Source organism: Diorhabda sublineata, chromosome 8, assembly GCF_026230105.1.
Source record: "Diorhabda sublineata isolate icDioSubl1.1 chromosome 8, icDioSubl1.1, whole genome shotgun sequence".
In the NCBI taxonomy this organism is placed as follows: domain Eukaryota; kingdom Metazoa; phylum Arthropoda; class Insecta; order Coleoptera; family Chrysomelidae; genus Diorhabda; species Diorhabda sublineata.
Genome location: NC_079481.1, coordinates 19432674 through 19454674, shown reverse-complemented (window position 1 = coordinate 19454674; position 22001 = coordinate 19432674). Strand labels below are relative to the sequence as shown.

At 31.6% G+C, this 22001-nt stretch overlaps 1 protein-coding gene across 8 annotated transcripts in view; it reads right to left on the bottom strand.

Annotated features, from left to right (window-relative positions):
- The window catches only part of LOC130447942 (peripheral-type benzodiazepine receptor-associated protein 1), a 213551-nt gene that overhangs the window by 52125 nt on the left and 139425 nt on the right, over nucleotides 1-22001 (bottom strand). For 5 of the 8 annotated variants that reach the window (XM_056785002.1, XM_056785005.1, XM_056785007.1 and 2 more), the window contains exon 9: nucleotides 3753-3970. In XM_056785002.1, the coding sequence (XP_056640980.1) occupies nucleotides 3753-3970 (218 nt within the window). The remainder of the gene's footprint in view (nucleotides 1-3752; nucleotides 3971-22001) is intronic. The other 3 variants (XM_056785003.1, XM_056785004.1, XM_056785006.1) reach the window with 1 other exon arrangement.

Sequence of the window (22001 nt, the reverse complement as noted above, 5' to 3'; positions counted from 1 at the left end):
ATTTCATTAAACTGATGATCTTGCTGAATTAAATATTTTTTGTTTCTAGTTGCATTTATTTTTGTATATAAGAACAATCGATAATCAATATTATACACTGTAATTTTAATTGTTAATAGTGTCGTTTTCAAATAGAGTATCTTTTGTGGTATTAACTTTTAATTAGCGCAGTCAGTAGACAAGTGGAAGAGCTCCTTGTGATCCTCTTCGTTATTTAACGTTTGTCCACTACAAAGAACCTTTGGGAAATATTCAAGTTCTTTCAAAAGTGAGAGAAGACAAGCAGCTGAGAAGAATACATCATCAACATTCTGAAAGTTGACAGTTATTACTACACCAACCACACACATAATTTGTTATCCACTTTCCGTTCTTTAACCTAGGTGCCTTCACACATTTCCTTCTGTTTTCTACTCCTAAACATAATCAAACTATAATCATACCCGGTGGTATGATTAAAGTTGATGATTAGCCTCTAATGGAAATTTGTATCAATACATGGAAACATCCTGCGAATCAATGGGTCTGGAATATCTATGTACGGAACAACTGCGTCAAAAAATTTCGACTGTGTGAACGAAATACTTAAGCTTACCAACGAAGAAGTCCCTTGCGAACATCTACCCATCTCAATAAACTCCACATTCAACAAATATTTTATTACACTGATGATATTTTGAATTACATATTTTTAGTTTATATTTGCATTTATTTCTGTATATAAGACCGATTGATAATCAATATTTTATACTGTAATTTCTTTCGTTAATAGTGTCAATTTGCTTTGTTCAGATATAGTATCTTTTTAAAAAGTGACTTTTGTGGCAGTAACTCTTAATTTGTATCAATTCTAATTTCAATCAATATAGAGACATAAAGTATGCATCAGCAAAATTTTCACCCATATACCTTACAGTGAAACAATTAAACTACTGTAGTCTCATCTCACTACCAAGTAGTGCTACACCGGTGTCTGAGCAAGAAACTTCTTCAGCCACCTTTTTACCGGGTTTACTTGCAGCTTAACACCAAGTTCACAGTAGTCTCATCTGACTGCTGAACATGACCTTTACTGAAGCCTCCCTAAGCTGAAATTCTGTCCAACTGCATCTTCGGAGTGCTTGTCTCTAACTGCCAAGTCCACGGTAACCTCATTTCTCTACCAAAGAGGACTTTTGCAAGTTTTTGACGTGAAAACCTTTTCGTATGCATTTTTACCAGGCTTGATCACACAACCTCCTAAAACTGTTGTCCCCATTAGAATTTACCTTTATCTTTGACATGTCTCTAGGAAACTGTTCGAAATGAACACCAAATTACTCCTAAATCGATAAAAAGAACCAACATCATATGTATTTAAAAAGTGACATCCACACTTTGATTCCAGTTATTGCCAGCTATTGCGAATGCAGCAGCCATTCTTCTATTCCCATAGTGTATCAATTCCGTAAATCAAGGATTACAAAAATTAAGATTTGTATATAAACGTGTACCGGGTGTCCCAATAAGAATGGCTCTCTGCCATATCTTGGGAACCGTTTATAGTACAGCTTCGGGAAAAAAAATTATAACAAAAATGATCTCCAGAGAAACAACACAATTATTGCCTAATTAAGACGCATTTAAACTGTGAATATCATATTCTTCAAGAAATTCAGCGTATATTTGATTATACAAGTTTTAGTCTATCTCTTCAAATAAGAGGTGGGGGGAAGCGGGAACTTTATTATGAAAAAACGCCTGTAAGTCCAGTTCTACTTAACCTATCTATTCAAACTTGGTCTTTTTGAAGAGAACTCCTGTCTACCAATGTAATAGTTATAATTTCGAAGCAACCTAATGAGTAACGTATACGCTAGAGGGCGCTATTTATTTATTTTTTTTTTAATCTAGCTATCCTTTAAAAATGTTAAATGGAAACATGCAGTTTTAATTAAGGAATATAAAAGTAGACCAAATTAGCAACAGAATAGCGAAAACCGCATGTCGATATCTTTTTTGTATTACGAGATATCCTAAGAAATGTGTAAATTTTAAGCATTTTCCTTTAAACATAAATTACTCCGGTTTGACTGAAGGGATTTTAACATTTTTTGACTCCTCAAAATTGTCTTTCCTTGTTCTATTAATAATAGTTCTAATTATTATTTCAATATTACTTATGCTTTCACCGGGAAACTACGTTATGGAAGTTAAAATGGAAATATAACTTAAAGTACCTCGCTAGTGACGACCTAAATGTTCAAATTGTTGCCCATCATTTTCGATACAAGCGTTTATTGTTTGAAGAGTAGATTGAACAGCAGTCTCAATTTCTGCTCTCGAAATACTCTGAATGGCGTTTTGTATTCTCTCGATCATGTTATCTCTAGTAGTGAGTCTAATTGCACAAACAAGGTCTTCAATCCGGCCCCAGAGATAGAAATCTAAGACGGTTAAGTCTGGTAACCTGGCTGGCCAAAAAAATAGGCCTCCACCTCCTATCCACCTATCAGGGTAAGCATTAACTAAAAATTCTCTAGCTTGACTGGAGAAATGCGCTGGGCACCCATCGTGCTGAAACAAACATAGACCTACGAGTTGCTAGTGATATAACTTCTAGAAGAAGTGGTAATTCATCCCTTATAAAATTTAGGTAGCGTTCCCCGTTAATTGCGTTATCAAAAATAAAAGGTCCAATTATCTGACCATCTACAATGGTCCACATGGATGGACTACAATGGACTATACTATACATTCACCGACCATCGCCCCTGATACTGAACGAAAAAGATATCGACATGCGGTTTTCGCTATTCTGTTGCTAACTTGGTCTACTTTTATATTCTTCAATTAAAAGGATAGTTTAGTTCAAACCAATAAATAAATAGCGCCCTCTAGCGTATACGTTACTCATTAGGTTGTTTCGAAATTATAACTCTTACATTGGAAGAAAGGAGCTCTCTTCAAAAAGACTAAGTATGTTAGAAGGAAAATGCTTAAAATTTACACATTTCTTAGGATATCTCGTAATACGAAAAAGATATCGACATGCGGTTTTCGCTATTCTGTTGCTAATTTGGTCTACTTTTATATTCCTCAATTAAAACTGCATGTTTCCATTTAACATTTTCCAAGGATAGCTAGATTTGAAAAAATAAATAAAGAGTGCCCTCTAGCGTATACGTTACTCATTAGGTTGTTTCGAAATTATAACTATTACATTGGTAGACAGGAGTTCTCTTCAAAAAGACCAAGTTTGAATAGATAGGTTAAGTAGAACTGGACTTACAGGCGTTTTTTCATAATAAAGTTCCCGCTTCCCCCCACCTCTTATTTGAAGAGATAGACTAAAACTTGTTTAATCAAATATATGCTGAATTTCTTGAAGAATACGATAATCGTAGTTTAAATGCGTCTTAATTAGGCAATAATTGTGTTGTTTCTCTGGAGATCATTTTTGTTATAATTTTTTATCCCGAAGGTGTACCGATAGCCATTCTTATTGGGACACCCGGTACACAGGATTTTGACTATTGGTTTTTTATTATTCATAAACTATTGTCAACTTCGATCTACATCTTTTCTATGCTGTTTTGCACTATTAGTGTCCCTGGAATAATTTCATAGGCTGTTTCGAACAATTTTAAAAAATTTTAGTGATAATCTAGAATATTATTATCACTTTATAACGGGCAGTAAGCGAGTGAGTTACTGCGGAAAAAGTAATACCCTATCTAGGTCTATAATATAAATGATCACTTGGAACTTACCCGATTGCTCTCAACTCCCTCCACCAAAGCTCTAGTTCTTTCTGTGGCTTTTATTGTTGCTTTGAGTACACCATCGACGTAAACATGATAACTCTCTATATGGTTTCCTGGTCCAACGCCCTCCGGAGCTGTCCAAGAAATGAGAACGCTCTTATTCAGCTGCCGTTCTAGCGTCAACTGTCGTGGTGCCGGCACTAACACCGAGAAGAAAAGGTCAGCTAAGGGTCAAATTTGGGTCAGTCTAATGCTAAAGGTGCTTAGTTTGTACCCAATGTTCGAAAGGTCGTTTCTTAATAGTCTTAGTCAGCTCCCAATTGGAGATAGCTATATAGAATAATGTACAGTCCTTGACAGTAGGTGATATTTTGTGATAAGTATTGCTATGAGCTTTACAATTTGAATGATAAATTTATCAACATTATATTAATTTACGGAAAGATAAATAACAAATGTTTAAAACTATGTGTTCGTGTGAAAAGATATCTCTCTACGAAAGTCCAATAACTCTGTGTGTGTTCCAAGAGACTCGTCAGCAGAATATATCTAAATATAATTAGATTTCAAAAAATTGAATTTCTATACATACAAGTTAATATATTTCTTCTCACAAATTATTCAGTCCAGAACCTCACTTTTGCAGATACTCAATACGATTATATCAAAACCAGCTTTGAATCTCGAATCATATTTTCAACTAAAACACTGTTTAAATCAATGAAAACGATGGTGAAAGAAAGAATTCTTGGTTACGCCTAATTAACTTTCTGTATACGCAGACAAACTAATAATCTGTTACATTGATAACAAAACAAAAACAAAGTTTCATCTAGACATTGTCAAGTCAGATAAAAACTTAAAATGGTATGGTAAATTGGAATCATTTGAAATAGAAGAAAGCTAATGGAAAAATCGTGTCATAGTCGTACAAATCCCTTGTACGTTCCAAACTAGATTAAAGTGGCTTTATTTAACTCTCTCCAAGAAATTGAGAAATCTAGATGTTCTATGTTCACCATGGGGATCTTGGAGCTTTCAGATCCGGACCTGCATTATTATTGAGAAGACAAATACTTTGCATGTCATGCACCGCAAAGGTTTCTTTGGAACACCTATGAAGTCCAATATATACTCTAAGAAATTGCTGATCCAACACTATTAATTTTGACACTGAATTCCATAAATATTAATAGCTCAAATATGAAACACATAGCAGTTCATTGGTAAAACGCCCTGTAAATAATAAACAATATTGTCTATCATCCTTCGCTCTTCATTATTTCCGTTAATGAGATAGAGGAATATTCTGGAAAAGAACTTAGATCAAGCTTTATATTGATTTTATACAAATACGCAATGATCAATTAAATATAATAAGTCTAAATCACTGCCAACCGAAGTTCCCTGAAGTTCATTGATTTCAAAGGCTCGATTCTTGATTCGAATATACGTAGTATATGGAGGATGAGTATATAAATTCAATAAACGTCCCACTAATCCGAATATCATCACTTCCAAATACCATTCACAATTAAGTAACATATTTCTTACAAAAAACGCCTCACCAGTCACGGAATTCCCCAAGAAATTCTAATATAAACAAATATATTAAAAATATATATAAATATATATTTGTTTCATTGTACTATTAACAATTCAAATTATTGTTAATTTTTCATTGTTATTCATTGTACATGTACACAAACTTCAGAAAATGTTTGTACTGAAAAATTAACTATTGATAAATTTATCACAAAAGATCACCTTGAAATGCATTCATTTTTATTCATCAAAATTAAAAAATTGGGTTACTCATTTCCTCTGTGATTTAGTGAAAAAGTGCTTTCAGTGACTTAAATTAACGTGCATAATCATAAAAATTAGTAAACATTCCAATTGTGCTATAATGAGTGAATAATATAATCTTGCTTGTATTAAAAAATCAATACTAATGACTTGTATTAGATAAAAATATATCTAACCAAAAATTGTATTGTTCCAAAATATTCATGGTTGGAAGATTATTGTTTCAGGGTCTTAGATCATTCTAAGGATTCCAAATGTATGGTTCACTCTAATGCACCTTTTAAGGATTGTTTTCTGAGACAATAGGATGAATCAGAATTAGGTTTAGGTCTGGAATTCGTCAATTTTTACTTTAAAAAGGGTGATATATATATTTATATGTCTCTACTTGATTTTAGATCTCTACTGTTTTCAAATTAGTTTTTTCAATAATTTTTGGAAGATGAAATTTGACGTATCGACTTTTCTTTAAATCTTTATCAAAATATCATATTGACACTGACAATTTGCGTATTTATATCAATCAATAGATCACCTACATCATGAACATCAAAATAAGAATAAAATCAAAATAGAAATTTGTTCTAATGAGAAAAATTAATGTTTCCTGAGTCCTTACATATATATATATATACAGGGTGTTTCATTAAGAATGTCCAATCTCTGAACTGTAGACTCTAGACCTCAAAATATGATGATTCTGCTCAACATGCCCTATGCAAATATTGCTAGTTTCCGAGATATGGGGTGTTCAAATTTAAATTTAAATTTTGATTTTCGCAATAATTTTTTATGTTTTCACAATTTCTCTTTGAAAATTGGCAATTTTACCTTTTTTTGGCATAAGGAATCATAATTTGCACTCTAATTTAACATTGCTAATAGAGGTGCTAGTTACACTTGTTTGTGTTATTTAAATCAAAGTAAACTTTTTTTGGGCTAAACTTACAACTAAAATAATAAAAAAATAAAAGCGTTAAATTATACAAAAAAAATTACTCTTCTTTGATTCGTGTAACTCAATCGGTTATCGAGTTATTTGCTTCTAAAAAGTTCAATAAATATTAATTTTTTCCAAAAAAATTCATTATTCCTTAAATATGTAACAATAACAAATTTGTAAACAAAAATAAAAAACTTCAAAGCAAATGCTAAATGCTCAAAATGCCCACCATTTACTTCAATCCACTTTATGATCCGCTTTCGTAAAGATCTCTTAATACCAAAATCACATTCGTGAATTAAGCCGTGGTTTGATTTTTCGTTTTCTTTTCAAGTAGGCTTGTGTCGCTATTAGACAGTTTGTGTAGAGTTTAATTTTTCGTTTTTTTTTTAAGTAGGCTTGTGTCACTTTTACACAGTTTGTGTAAAAGCGAAAATTGAATAATAATAAGAATAAGTATAAGTAAGAATTAGTATACCATTTATTAACAATTCAGTAATTAACAAGTGTGATAGTTTTTTATCAAATAACGCATAGGCATAACGATTTTTCCAATAATGAGATGCGCGATAAGATTTGTGTGTTTACTCAGTCAAATTATAGTGGTCCAGCTGCGGCTCGAAGATATTCACAATTATACCCAAATCGAAGAGAATTCAATTACAAACTGTACCGAAATCTTTACAACCGCTTAGGTGAAACGGGGTCTTTACACTCTAAAAATGAGCACGATGCTACAAAAAAAAAACACTGCCGATGAAGAAGATGAAATTTTAATTTGTGTTACGTAGAATCCAGATATCAGTACTCGTCGATTAAGTCAGCAAACAGGTATAAACCTCTTAATCTACTTCTATCTACGTTTAGAATACTGAAGAGGGAAAAATTGCATCCATATCATTACACTCCTGTTCAGAATTTATTACCTCAAGATTCACCTAAGCGTCTACAATTTGCCCATTTTTTGCAAGATAAACAAAATATTAACCCTGATTTTGTGGATACAATTCTTTTTACTGATGAGGCAACATTTACCAGACGAGGAACATTTAATTATAAAAATAATAATTTGTGGGATTCTGAAAATCCACATGCTATGAGGGAAACACATTTTCATCACGAGTTTAAGGTTAACATATGGTGTGGTGTAATATGTGGGTATTTAATAAGTCCTTTTGAACTGCCAACCAATTTAAATGGACCTCTTTATTTAGATTTTCTTCAAGAACATTTACACGAATTACTAGAGGATATACCTCTCGCTTTAAGACAAAATATGTGGTTTTTACACGACGGAGCACCACCACATTATTCATCAATACTTAAACGAACAGTTTCCGCATCGATGGATTGGTCGTGGAAGTGAGTCTGCTTGGCCACTAAGAGGCCCTGATTTAAATCCTTTGGATTTTTTAATTTGGTCCCAAATGAAGGCATCAGTTTACAAAGAAAAAATTACTTCCCTTCCACAACTGCGACGGAAAATGAAAGAAGCCGCGGATGTAATTAAAAATAATAGACAAGGATTATTTGATATTAAGAGATCTTTGCGAAAGCGGATCATAAAGTGTATTAAAGTAAATGGTGGGCATTTTAAGCATTTGCTTTGAAGTTTTTTATTTTTGTTTACAAATGTGTTATTGTTACATATTTAAGGAATAATAAAATTTTTTTGTGAAAGAATTAAAATTTATTGAACTTTTTAGAAGCAACCGATTGAGTTACACGAATCAAAGAAGAGTAAATTTTTTTTGTAGAATTTAACGCTTTTTAATATTTTTTTATTATTTCAGTTGTAAGTTGTAAGCATCTAAATATAAAAATCAAAACATAAAACATTTTTCCTTACCATATGTACAAGGACTTTCCCAACAATTATCGAATTATTTCAATAAATATGATATTAGTATAAGTCATAGAGGACATAATACATTATCCAAATATCTCACTAAATTGAAATCTAAAACACCAAAAAACAAAAGAAGCAATATTATATATCAAGTGCCTTGTACTACTTGTAACCCTGTCTACATAAGGCAAACATCTCAGTATTTAGAAAATATACTAAGAGGTCATCAGTACGATAAAAAAATAGAACTGCATTAACGAACCATGAAATATCAAAAAAACAAAAATTCAATTACAAAGATTCAAAAATTCTTGAAACGAAAAAGCTATAAATGATAAAAAAGATCTAAATAATTTAAGTAGAATTTATAGCTCTATGGTGTAAATTATAATAAATTAAATATATTTGAGTAAAGACCTAAAATCAAGAGCATTTAGGTACACATATGAAATACACACACACACACACACACACACACACACACACACACACACACACACACACACACATATATATATATATATATATATATATATATATATATATATATATATATATATATATATATATATATATATATATATATATTTATATATATATATATATATACAATAATTTTTCGTATTTCAGATTTTTCAGATGTGATATACAATTTGGCATTGTTCTAAATTGATATTTATAGTGAAATGGATGCATAATTATCCTTATGAAAACATTTCTGTTATCTTTTCCACATACTTGAATACAAGATTCTGTACGAGTTTTATAATTCTTCTGGCACTCTGCGACTAGAAAGAAATTTCAATGTGCTGGATCTCCAGAGCAACATTAGTATTTATAACTCCTAACAATTACGTCGACACATTGCTCATTATTGTTAAAGGTGTTAGTTTTCACTTGGACAAATCAACTGTAGATTGTTTGGAGAATCGTGTTGGCTTTTCACTCTGCACACAAACTACAAGATATTTTAAACAAGACTCTGTATCTTATTGTTCTGCTTCTAAATACGTAGATTTCTCCCAAGGGGGCTATGTTTCTGGGTTTTGCATGTCACGTTTCCCAAGGTGTTAGCATTGCTTCTTCGAGGCACTTAAGACTTTTGATAAAATAGACAGGATATTTGCAGTGTGAAGATTATACTCTCATCTGTTAGTAGAGATATATCTCCTCCATTCATGAAGCCTATATCCTGTAAAACATAACAGCAGTGGCTCTTTCGAATATTCCACTCGTAATATAACTCAATAATGCTGTTGAAATTGACGGCAAACTGGCCTCAAATTGGCTCATTTAAGCAGAATTTATATTATAATTTTGGTAGCTTTATACTGGAGCAAGCTGTAAATTACTAGAAAAATAAACTGAAAGAAATTTTACTTTTTTTCGGTTTTCGGTTACTGAATAAGGCTCTAGCAACTCTAACAAAATTACGGGCACGTGATTTCGAAACTTTTGAACTTTTAATACAAAAAAATTTTTAAGCGCGAATAATTCTAAAATTAAGAGGAATTCGAAAACAACTGTCGTAACAACAAATGTAGAGTACAAAATTTTTCACAAAAAAAGTCAGTAGTCATTTTTTCGTTGGAGCCAATATTTCTGACTAAATCTTACTCTCACTTTCAACGCCGAAAGCCGGAGCATCCGCTCGCGAATTCCCGCCAGTGCGAATTCAACCCAATTTACGTTCCTGCTTTAACTCTTTAAACAATCCATCGATTTCAAAAAATCAAAATGCATCATCATGGTTAAGATTTCTTTTTTCCACTCTGGTAAGCAAAAACAATTTTCGAAAATCTTGCGAGGTATATTGGCCACATAAGCACTTGAAGTTTCAATGGATATATTTCATCACTCGCCATATAAACAAGCAAATCCAACTTCTTGGTTTCAAATGAACTAACTTTTAAAAAACCCGATCATCACACCATCTTCGTTCTCGGTTGATTATTAATTCAATATTCACAGATTTCTTAATGGTTTCTTTTTCACAAAAATATGGGTATTCATTTTGTGCTCAACAGTTTTGGGCACTTTTTTCGAATTCTACGTAGTTTTCGAGTTATTCGCGATTCAAAATATTTTTGAGCATTCAAACCCATCTAATAATGGAAATTTTGAGGTTAGGAAAAAATTTAAACCTTTTTTGTACAGAATGTTGAGCTCCACATTTTTTGTCCCGGCAGTTTGTGTCGGAATACTCATAGTTTTTGAATTATCTTCAATTCACAATGTTTTTGAGTACATGAACCCATTTTAAGGTGACAATTTTGAGGTTAGGAAAAAATGTAAGAGTTGCCATAGTTATTCAGATCCCAGAATCTAGAAAATCAAAGCCGCCCAATTGAATGTATTTAAATCCCTTCTCAAATTTATAGCTTATCACTTTAAAAACTATGTTTGTCTGCAATTCAATGAGCAATCCGTGAAATGACGAAATTTTTCAATTAAAACATTAATTGTATACTGTCTACAATATGGTGAAAATTAATATGAAAAATCAAGTGTTTTCGCCATTTTCGAATTGACATTTCGTTATACTAAAAGTGATAAAATTCTTTATAAAGCCGTGTAACCTAAATATTCTATGCGTAAAAGCCAGTTCCAAAATAATATACTGAACTAAGCGTTCTAAGATAATTTGTCATTAATTCTCACTATAATTTATACTATACTATTCTAGAACTCTAGAATAAACCATCAAAGATTGTTAATAAAGAAAATTGAGAGAAAACATGCACGTGTTGTTGATTAAAAACAAAGTCAACATGTTGAAAACCCTCTTAGTAAATAAACTTGATTAATTTATTTTTGTAACAAAAATATATCCGAAGAGTTTGGTAATGTAATTTCATCTTATTACATTAACTAATAATGTAATACATGAAAATATAAGAAAATAGACACATTGCTAGCTCCTAATACTTTACAATGAACCTCATAGATCCATGTATCAACTAAAAACCTCCAAGTTTGTTGTAATTTCAAAATTTTCAATAGGTTTTAGGGATGATTTTACCAAATATTTTTAAAATGTATGTATGTGATTCGGGTAGAGAAAAGTTTCACATATTATTATGTTCCAATACATATCTGAAATTGGTTGTGTATCTAAAAAATTTCCTGTTTTTCACAATATATTTGACTGTGAATTATTTTATGTGCAGAGAATAGAGAATGACAAGATTCTCTTTCAATAATAGATGTCGAAGCAGTAGAAGGATGAATTAAGAAATTGTTAGATAATATTAATTACACATTGTACATCACTTGATGAAAAGCCATATCACAATACTGGTAAATGGTAAATTGATATAATCACAAAAAAATCAGATATAGGAAGATGTGAAAATAAATATAATTTTGGTAGCTTCCAATAATTTTTTCTGTTCGATTTCTATTTATTATGAATTTGTATTAATATGGTTTGTAATTATGTTAGATTGTTTCTTATTAATTGCAAGTATGAATAAGTGAAACTATACATTCGTTGGAATATGATTTTTAATTTATCATATTTTACAGTATTCTGACACACATGGCAACTCTTATAGATATGTACAGTGACTGCCTTGCACGATCGTTACATTTATACATATTGATCACAACGTTGTCATGGTTTTCTAAAATTAGAGAAAATAAAGAAGAAAATAAATTAAACATGAACTCCCCCCTTTGAAGGAAACCTTCAAATAAATACAAAGTAAATGTACAAAGGTAGATGTGAACATTTATATTGGACATAATTAAAATATATCACTAAGTGTCTGTATCTTAAGTGGGCATAAATGCCGTACTGAACGATTCACTATTCACTATATTCACTAAGTCTGGAGACACTATGGAAGAGCTGCAGGATTCGACCTACAGGTCATTTGCATGGAGGCTGGTTACAATGTCTGATTAGTACAAGGGCTCCAGCCCTAACCATTATTAATAATGGTTTTGTTGGATCCTCCTATTAATATTGGATGTGTCGTTAAGAAATATATTCTCGTATGAAACGTGTTGATACATAGTTGGATGTCTTGGGGCGGTGATAATCTATTAGATGGAGTTTATACAAGATCAGCATCAGGAAGTGAGGTTAAAGTGCAACCAATGAAACAATGTGAAGGTATGAGGGGTTTTAGAGCGTTGGAGTTGGTGGGGTTGAGACTAAAACGGGCGTAAATTCAAAATTCCTTCAATCTGTACCAAAACAGAATAAAATTCTTCATATATAAATTGTTTGTTATACAGTATGCGTTGTACATGATGTTTAGTGCTTTTTACAGCCGTTTCCCAAAGGCCACCAAAATTTGGTTTGTAAGGGGGTATAAAATGCCACCTTATATTATCTTTGATTGATTGATTGTTAATATAATCTTGATTATTATGAAAGAAGACGCCCAATAAAGCCTAACCTAACCAATAAAGGTAGTACCGTGGTCTGAAAAAACGTCAGGTGGTATTCCAAGATAAGAAACATTCAGTTGTTAGATTGAATAACAATTCTAAATGAAACAGACAAAAACGGAAACAGCATTTTAATATTTTATATCCTCGTCCTAGCTTATCTTTTAATGGAAATTGACCTACACAGTCAATTCCAGTAAATTGGCAAGGTAATACTGGTTTTACTCTATAACCAGGTGAATTGGACATTAGGTATGTAGCAAATGTTGGGTTAAATTTAAAACAAGTTATGCATTCTTTGTGTACTTTCCTCGCCAAGTTGCGTCCATCCATCCTGATGGATGGCAACAATAATTGAAGACCTAGATGTAATAATATGTGATGCTTATGTATAAATAGTAGTTTTGTGAAAATGAGTTTGGAAGAAAATAATATCGGTTGTTTTGTATGAATAGAGATTGATGTAAATCTTAATCTACCTCCTACACGTAATATATTATTTTCTTAAAAAAATGGTGCAATGGTGGTCACTGTATTGAGTTGGTATGTTGAAAAGTCCTCAGTTGGGTTGTCTCTCCAAATTACTAAATGAAGTTGTTTCTGATCATTATGTACTAACATTTTCCTGTACATTTTTGACACATCAGCTGAAAAGACACATTTGTAGAGTCTGAGCCTGATTAGTATATCAAAGATGGTATTTTGAATTTTAGGGCCTACTAACTGTAAGTCATTGAGAGACCATCCCGAACTGGTTATACGTAATCCTTCGAAAACTACTCTAAGTTTTGTTGTAATACTTGTTTCTTTAAAAACGTCATGATGTGGAAAATAGTAATTTAGGCTGACAATTGATTTCGTTAATTTTCACATGAGACCTAACTGTATATATACATTAATGAAATTCTTGTAAAGATCATGAAATTCTGGATTTGATCCAAATTTTTCTTTTTCTTTCTCCAGAATTACCCAATATTTCAGGTGGCTTTTTTAATGGAAGTCCAACATCAAATTGACCGTTAGGATGACGTGAAGTAGTTTCTTTGAATATAGTTTGCCGAAGGTCAGTTTCACACATTTTTATTCCCTTGAAATTAACCCGGAAATGATACAGTCTAACTTTGTATTTTGTAAAATAGGACGATTTTTACCTAGAGTGATTTTGCCTTCTAATAAAAGGTCCCAAAGAGAGTGACTCCAATAATCACGGCGATTTGATTAGGCAAATTAAATTCGAGATCGGCTAGATTAAGGTTATCTGGAATATTGATTGCGAAAATATCAAGTTGTTCTGTTGATGTGGTTGATAATATCACTGGAAAGACATAACGGAAGTTAATACTATGAAAATTATTATAATTCGAGTATATGGAAATAGAAGTTTTTTTTTGTAAAGGTAGATATTGTTTGATTGATTCCCATGATTGACATATTGACAGGGATCAATGTTAGGTTTAAACGCTTGCAATAAGATTCAGTGATTAGATTGGATTGAGCTTCAGAGTCTAATAACGCTTGAAAATTGCCTTGAACATCTCTTACTTAGAAAGTTGCAGTTGAGGGAAAAATATATGAATTGTAATTATTTTCTGGAATTTGTTTGTAACAGAACATTTGAAGAATCTTGTGAGATAGAAGAATTGCATTAATAAACTTGTTTTTTTGTATTAAAATTATATAATAATGTATTGTGTTTTCGTCTGCATTTTATACAGAAACCTAAATTGCACGTTTCTTTTGATTATCATATTCTCAGACAGTTTCAAAGTCATTACATGTATAAATATAATGTTCACCTTTGCAAAAGTTACATGTTAATTTATCAATTGCTAAATGCTTGACTACGACACTGTATTCTTGGCGATTTTTGGACTTGATTATTTTATTGATTATGATTAGTGAGTATTTTAGCTTGAGAATGTGGCTCTTCCAAAGATTCCAATATATCTTGTCTTTCTTCTAAAAATTCTAGAAAATTGTATAGCGTAGGTAATTTAGATGAAGTATAAGATTATTTCCACTTATTTTGAAGCGTTCTATCATGTTTATTGTAACAATAAGTCATATTCCAAAGGGCTTCTTTGGAAAGCTTCATTCCTTCAAGTGCTGGGCTATATTTTGACATGTCATCTACTAAATTTTTGAATTGCATGAATGTGGATTTAATTATAGAATTAATATTGAAAATTGCTTTAATATGGCTATCGATTATAAATTGTTTTTTATCAAACTTCTAACAAAGTTTTTGCTAAGCTCTCTGATAGTCTTGACATTCATCACATCCAGAGATGACTCGATTTGCATACCCTTCTAGAGCAACATTCAAAAAGTTATATTTTTGAGTATCATTTAGATAAATTTTTTAATAAATTATTGACATAAAATTTTTCTTAAATCCTTACCAATCACCTTTAAAGACAGGTAGCTTAATTTTAGAGAGTGAAAAATTTGATAATGAATCTTTGACTGATGATGAATGTACTATTGTTGCAGGACCTATAGTCAGGGCCGAGCCGTGCCGGGGGTGGAAGGGGTGCATGGCACCTGGGCGGCACTAACAAGGGGCGTCAAAAGGCAAAATGTCTCTAAAAAAATAACAGAACCCCATTATGCAAATAAATGTTTTTATTAATTTTCCCAATCTAAAATGTAAACAGTTGGTGCGTCATACATACACCACAAAATCGGCATTGAATTATCAAATTACTCCTATATCCAATAACATCTAGACACATTTGCTAGATAGAGATGATTTTTGCTAATGAAATTTACCTCATATCTCGCCTTACTAATCAAATTTCGACTAGGTACGCTGATAGGGCGACGGATATCCTAGACTCGGCCCTGCCTATATATCAACTTTGTATAAATAGAGATGATTGGAAGAAGAGTTTTTTAATTACATATTTAATGCAACTTATAGATTTTCATAGTTTCGTTTCATAGTTTTTAAATAAAATTTAGAAATAAAAACATCTGTGAAATTATCCTTAAAATCTCTATATTTAGACTACATCTTAATATTTTTCAATAAATAAGACTTATGACAACAAAATAAGTGAGTATGAAATAAATAATATATATCAGCGCAAAAAAATTCAATATGCATATCATTTCCTCAAGTTTGTTAAATTATTATTTGTATTAGCATTATCGTAACTTCATTTCAACTAATAAATCAATGCTTTCCTTTGTTTACTAATCTTAACACTCTTATTATTACTGTAGTAAATTTTTAATACTAATTCGGATTATTCGATGATTATAAAATTGATTTTTCACAATCAATCCAAATTGGCCATCAAATCTTCTCAAACTATCAAGATTAAAAATAGGTACTTGACCTGTTACTAAATTATTTTACACAAACCAAAAAATAATTGCTCCAGAAGCTAAGTTAGATCTGACAGTATCTTTTCTAAAAAATATTCTCAAGTTAATATGTCTTTAAAAATATAGATTTCAAATTTTGTTATAAATAATGCCGCACCATAAATTAACAGTTTACATTTAAAAAAATAGGATTTTCCACCAGCTACATATATTGCAAATATGTTTACATAAGCGTTTCCGGATTTTGATGTGTTGCAGATGGAATTAATTGTTGACGAATAGTTATGTCAACATAAGAAAATTTGGGAAGCTGAAATTTAATGAGAAAGAAATTCCTTGTGCTATTGGTTGAATAAAATAATTTATTACTAATAAAAGTATTATTTTTGACAAACTAATCTAAACTGACACTCAAACATATAATTTTTTAATTCAGTTGAGGTTTTTTTTCCTTTTTATTCAGTTAATAGTATTATGAGTTAAAAAGATCAAATATAGAAATAAGCTGAAATTAGATATTTTTTATGTATTTTATCAATAGTGAGAGGTAGTAATAAATATCTTTCCAAGATATCTGACCAAGATATGGTCACTTTTTTGTTAATATTGTTTTGAACTCTTTATTATTGTTATTTATATTACTGTTCATATGAACTGCTGACAGAATAAAAGTCCATGTTATTTTTCCGTTACATGCTTCGCTAAACACGTCTATTGGAATATAATCTGCAATCACTTTTGTATAGAGAAATGTGATTCGAAAGCTCTTTTATTTTTAACTTTGTTATAAATATATTTTAATGTAAAACTTGATTTGCATGCAGTTTTTATATTATTTAATGGCTCTAAACAATAGGATAGATAATTCATAAATCTTGACAAACCTCAGTATTCTGTATTGATGATGACAGGTAAGTAGCTACAAATGCTGTACGAGAATTGTCCGAGAAGTTTCCGATCTCAACTTGAAGATGCCAGCATCAATATGAATTAATGTATACATTTGCGCATGCATTGAGATATTCACACTAGAATTTAAACCATTTTGGTAGCAAAGTTTCTGTTTGACAATAATATAAATAGATCGTCGTGAAATTTTTTCTGCAAATGGCAAAAATTGAGTACCTAGCTGTGAGTAAATATTGACTTTTGAAAGGCAACAAGCTTATGTGAATGAAAAAAAAGTTAAGACGGAGAATCTTCACCATCATTTCGGACTGTAAAATTTTGGGCAGCCGAATTCAAACGTGGTTGTATTATCTTGACTGATGACGAGCGTTTGGAAGTGCCAAAAACTGCGTCAATCATTACTGCAATATCATTAAAAAAGTTCATTGAATTGTATTGAACTAGAGTCTGTTAGAGCGATAGAAGAAGCTATAGACATATCATAACAATGCGTTTGCTATATACTGACTGAAGAATTATTCATGCTTAAGCTATCCGCGTGGTTGAACCAAACACATTATTCGAATGAATATTTCCCGGGCCTTATTGAAGCCGTTTAAACAAAATAAGTCAGTATTTTTGCTTAGATTCTGTACCACAGATAAAACCTGGATCCACCAAAACACAACTTAAAGAAAAAACAGTCAGACAGCAGATTGCAAAGAGCGAACCGGCTCCGAAAATATAATGGCGATCATTTTTTAAGATAGTCTTGGGATTTTGTTCATCAACTATTTTCAAAAAAGTTATACCATAACATGAGAGCATTACGCATTACGATAAGATAAAAGGAGAAAAATGGCAAAAAAGCAGCCTCTTTGTGTTGGAAGAGTTGAAAAGGTTAGAGCGTTGCTGGGGAGATGTATACTCCTAAAAAACAAATAAAAATGAGTTAAAAAAATGTCAAATATTTACGTTGAGTCGGAAATTTCTCAGACAATCTCAAACTTTGTAGCTCTTCTCTTTTTTTCATCGTAATTGGAATATTTGAATCATAATTGAAATATGAAGAATAATTTTAAGTCTATGTTAAGAATAACTACTCGAGCTCTTCAGAATCCCTCATAAAGCATACATATCATCATTGGAGGGGAGCGTCGCATATATGAGATTTATACTCAGAATTCAATTAGACACCAAAGAGAAAGGTTCCATTTTTGCAGTATCCCGTGCCCTTAGTGTGTATCCACGTTTTGACTTTGGCAGCATATCGTGCCGCTTGCAAATAATCATGTAAGTACTTCTTTCTTAATTGTTATTACAGTTGATTTTATCTGTTTATTTTTTTAATTCATATTTCTAAACGCCAAGAAAATTCTTATCGAACGAGGAATTACTGCAGTTTCTGGAGGAACCATTAACAAATGGGAGCATCGACACAAACAAATGTATATGGAAAAAAAGCGATTAGAATTTCTCGAAGTGCTTGCATTTAGACTTCTCGATGAACATTTGAAAGAACGGGCCAAAATAAAGAATTTCAAAACATAAAGAATCCTCAAGTTGTCCTAAAACCCATTCCAAATAAGGAGAGGTCTATGCCATGAATGTGGCAAACGTAGAAACAATAATATTACGGTTCGCTAATCGCAGTACACGCGATTCGTCTGTAAAAATCACTTCACTGCCACCATCACTCGCAGCAGTTACCTAAATGAAGAAAATTGTTACGAAAAAGAAATTGTATAATATTTTAAAATATATGTATTTTTGTCTAATAATTTTTAAGGCTGTTTAAATATTCGTACTTTTCTTGTAGCTATGATTTTTCCTTTAAAAAACATTGTTTTTATTCGATATGTTGCAGGCTAACCAAGTAAATTTTTCTACATTTCAATTTTTTCCTAATGTAAGTAACTCAATGTTCGAGAGTACACAGTTCAATTAGAAATGTTTGATTGTGTTTTAATACAATCATTTTCTTCAGCATGTCTCTTTATGGCGAACGGTTTCCTTGGCATGTACAATCTAATAATCTACATATCTCCTAAACCATAAATTTAATCAAGTTGAACAAAGACTACCTTTTTGTTGAAAAATCGAATGAAAAAGTCATTTTGCTATTTTTAGATTGTAACTAACTCCTAATTGTTTAAAACTATTACGAACATAATTTTTGTTTCTATCAACCTTGTCCTCGCATCAGTTCACCTGAGTTCATATCGGTCTTTCGAGGTTAATAACCACTACAGGATGAATCCAGCGAAAGTAATACCAACTGTCCTAAAAAGGAGCCTGCAGCACCACCAATCTTCAAAGCAGAAGTAAGAAATCTCAAACGTCTTACTGAACGTTTTGATGTGATAACACCGAGAGCTTAAATGCTTATATAATAACCCACAATAGCGGATAGCTCTAAAAATATAATTGAAACATGAAACATAAGTGATCTTTCAGAGTTGTCTTGCGCAATATACATAGAACACTGAATAAGAATTTGTTGAAAATAAAGACTAACGGTATTAGGTCATGAAGTAATAAACATTACAAACATATACCAGTTAAAAACCTCACAGTACGAAGTAGAAACCTTACTAAATACATTGACAGCGTTTGAAGAGAAACAACACAATGTACAAACTACCAAAGGAACAGATACAATTTTGCTACTAAAACCCTTGGCTCCGGTGCCTTAATTGCACGGAAAATCACCACATAATAACAACGTTAAATGCGAGTTATGTAGTGGAAGTCACCCAACAAACAAGAGCGAACAACAATCGAGTTAGTCTAACAACATTAAGAACAATATGGTTCGTCAATGTATCTTGTATTCTTAAATTGGAAGACTTTTAAAAGTTCACTCATTACAGTGATTTCCAAAATGGAATAATGGACAACGTTCTTAGAATAGCAGTCTAGAGCGCCAACTACCTAGGACGGTCAGAGAATCAGAATATTGCTGGTAGAAAATAGAAAAGACATAGACAAAGACACAGTACTTCCAGAAGTACATGTAGGTATCTGGCAAACATAACATAAAAATACCTAAATCAACCAAAAACTGACCCATTAGCATAAAAAATTAATAAAAGAAAAAAAAGCTTAGAAAGAGATGGGAAACAAAGAGGTGAATAGGACAAGAATACCTAGTAACCGCTCCAAACCAACTAAATTTCCTATAAAAAAATCTAGTCAGTGAAGCGAGAGATGTCAAACATGAATAAATCCTAAAAAAGGGCCTTTGTATGATCTGATCACAGGCAGCGTTCTGGACTAACTCCCAACAGACTAATAACTATTATATTAAACGCCATGTTGGAATTGAATTATTTCCTCTTCATTAGGAAGTAACCCTAATATTTGTCATCAAAAAATTAGACCTGACTGATGTCATATCATACAGACCTATCAGCCTCCTGTCCATTCAATCTGAAATAATCCTGACCTTTTTTTCAGAAACAATACTAAATACAAGAAACCTCGTCCCCAACAACCAGTATGGCTTTCAAAACCAAGGACTTCTGTGCAAAATAAAAATGAACTTTGAAGTGCTGAAGTCTTATTCGATTGAAAGATATTTGTGTAGAATATAAAGAATCATACACACATTTAGAGCCGATAAAATATGAAATACCATAAGACATTGTTCTAGGTCCAATTCGGTAACTGATCTTTTTAGAACAGACGTCACTACCCTAGCTATGTTTGCAAATAATACAGCAGTTCTAGAATCCCACAGAAACACTACAACTGCTTGCAGTACCAACTCGACAGAATCCATAAACCGATTAACATCTGGTGCATCAGAGCGAATACCTGCGAATTTGTTCTTCCGACATTCACCTTTAAGAAATATACTTGTCCTATCATAATTGTCTAATTCCAATTATCTCTCACGATTAAATTGCTTGTATACAAAACCATGATAATATAGGTTCGGCGCTCAGCATAATAAGATACAGCATATTCTCAATAACATATTTGAAAGATAACTCAAAACCCCATTAATTACTGAAGAATGTGGCAAATTACCGGAGTACCAGACGTGTTGACAGTTCACCCAAATAAACTAGTTGCTAATCTCTTTACCCATCAGCCAATAAACCACCTACTGAACCTATTCCACAGGCGTTATTGTCGGGTTAGTGCTTAAGTATGTCACACGTTGAAGCAAACAGTGGATACCTCTAATCCATGTTATTTATCCACACCAAATTCTTATTGTCTCGAAAAACAGATAAAAAGCGAAGATATTGAATAAGATGAGAGGTACGTAAGTATAAAATGAAAAAAATTTATACAAAATACAATTAATTGCAGTATTTGTAATTAATATTCTATTCTCTTCACATATTTTTATCTTTTCTTCAAATCGAACTTCAAATATAGTTATTAACCATTTTTATATAATATGATTCGACTTTTTGGGATTTAACATTATTCTCTCAGCCCTTAATATAGTGATGAAGAGAGGAGTTGGATTCATAAGAGGGAACGTTTTTATTGTTCTGTATGGCTACAATAAATAAGATGAAAATATTGATGGTCTGAGTTGCAAGCTTTGTGAAAAACATGTATAAATTCATTATCAGTCGTAGATGATATAATGATCGCGAAAAGTGAGGTATATTTTTTGAAGCTTATACTTCAGCTAATAGTGAGAAACAACCAGTTTCTTGCTTCATTTTAAGCAGGCTATATTAATCGCACAATTAATGCCTAGAAACAATGTAACATTTCAATGAACTGATAGTGAGTCTAGATGTAAAAATTTGAAATATTCAGAATCAAGCAAATATATTCGAATGAATAAGATCAATTCAGCTAACTTTATTTTGTTTTCATTTCAAGCATTTACAAAAAATAGTAATTAAATTGTGAAAAAATATGTTATTCTGTATTCAAACCAGATAACAAATAATTTTTTGTAATTGGAATTTAATTGTGACCATTCAGTCACTCATTCATGGAAAATTCTTTTTTATTTGGTGAACTATGTAAATATGTGTCTAGTTATTATAATAAACAT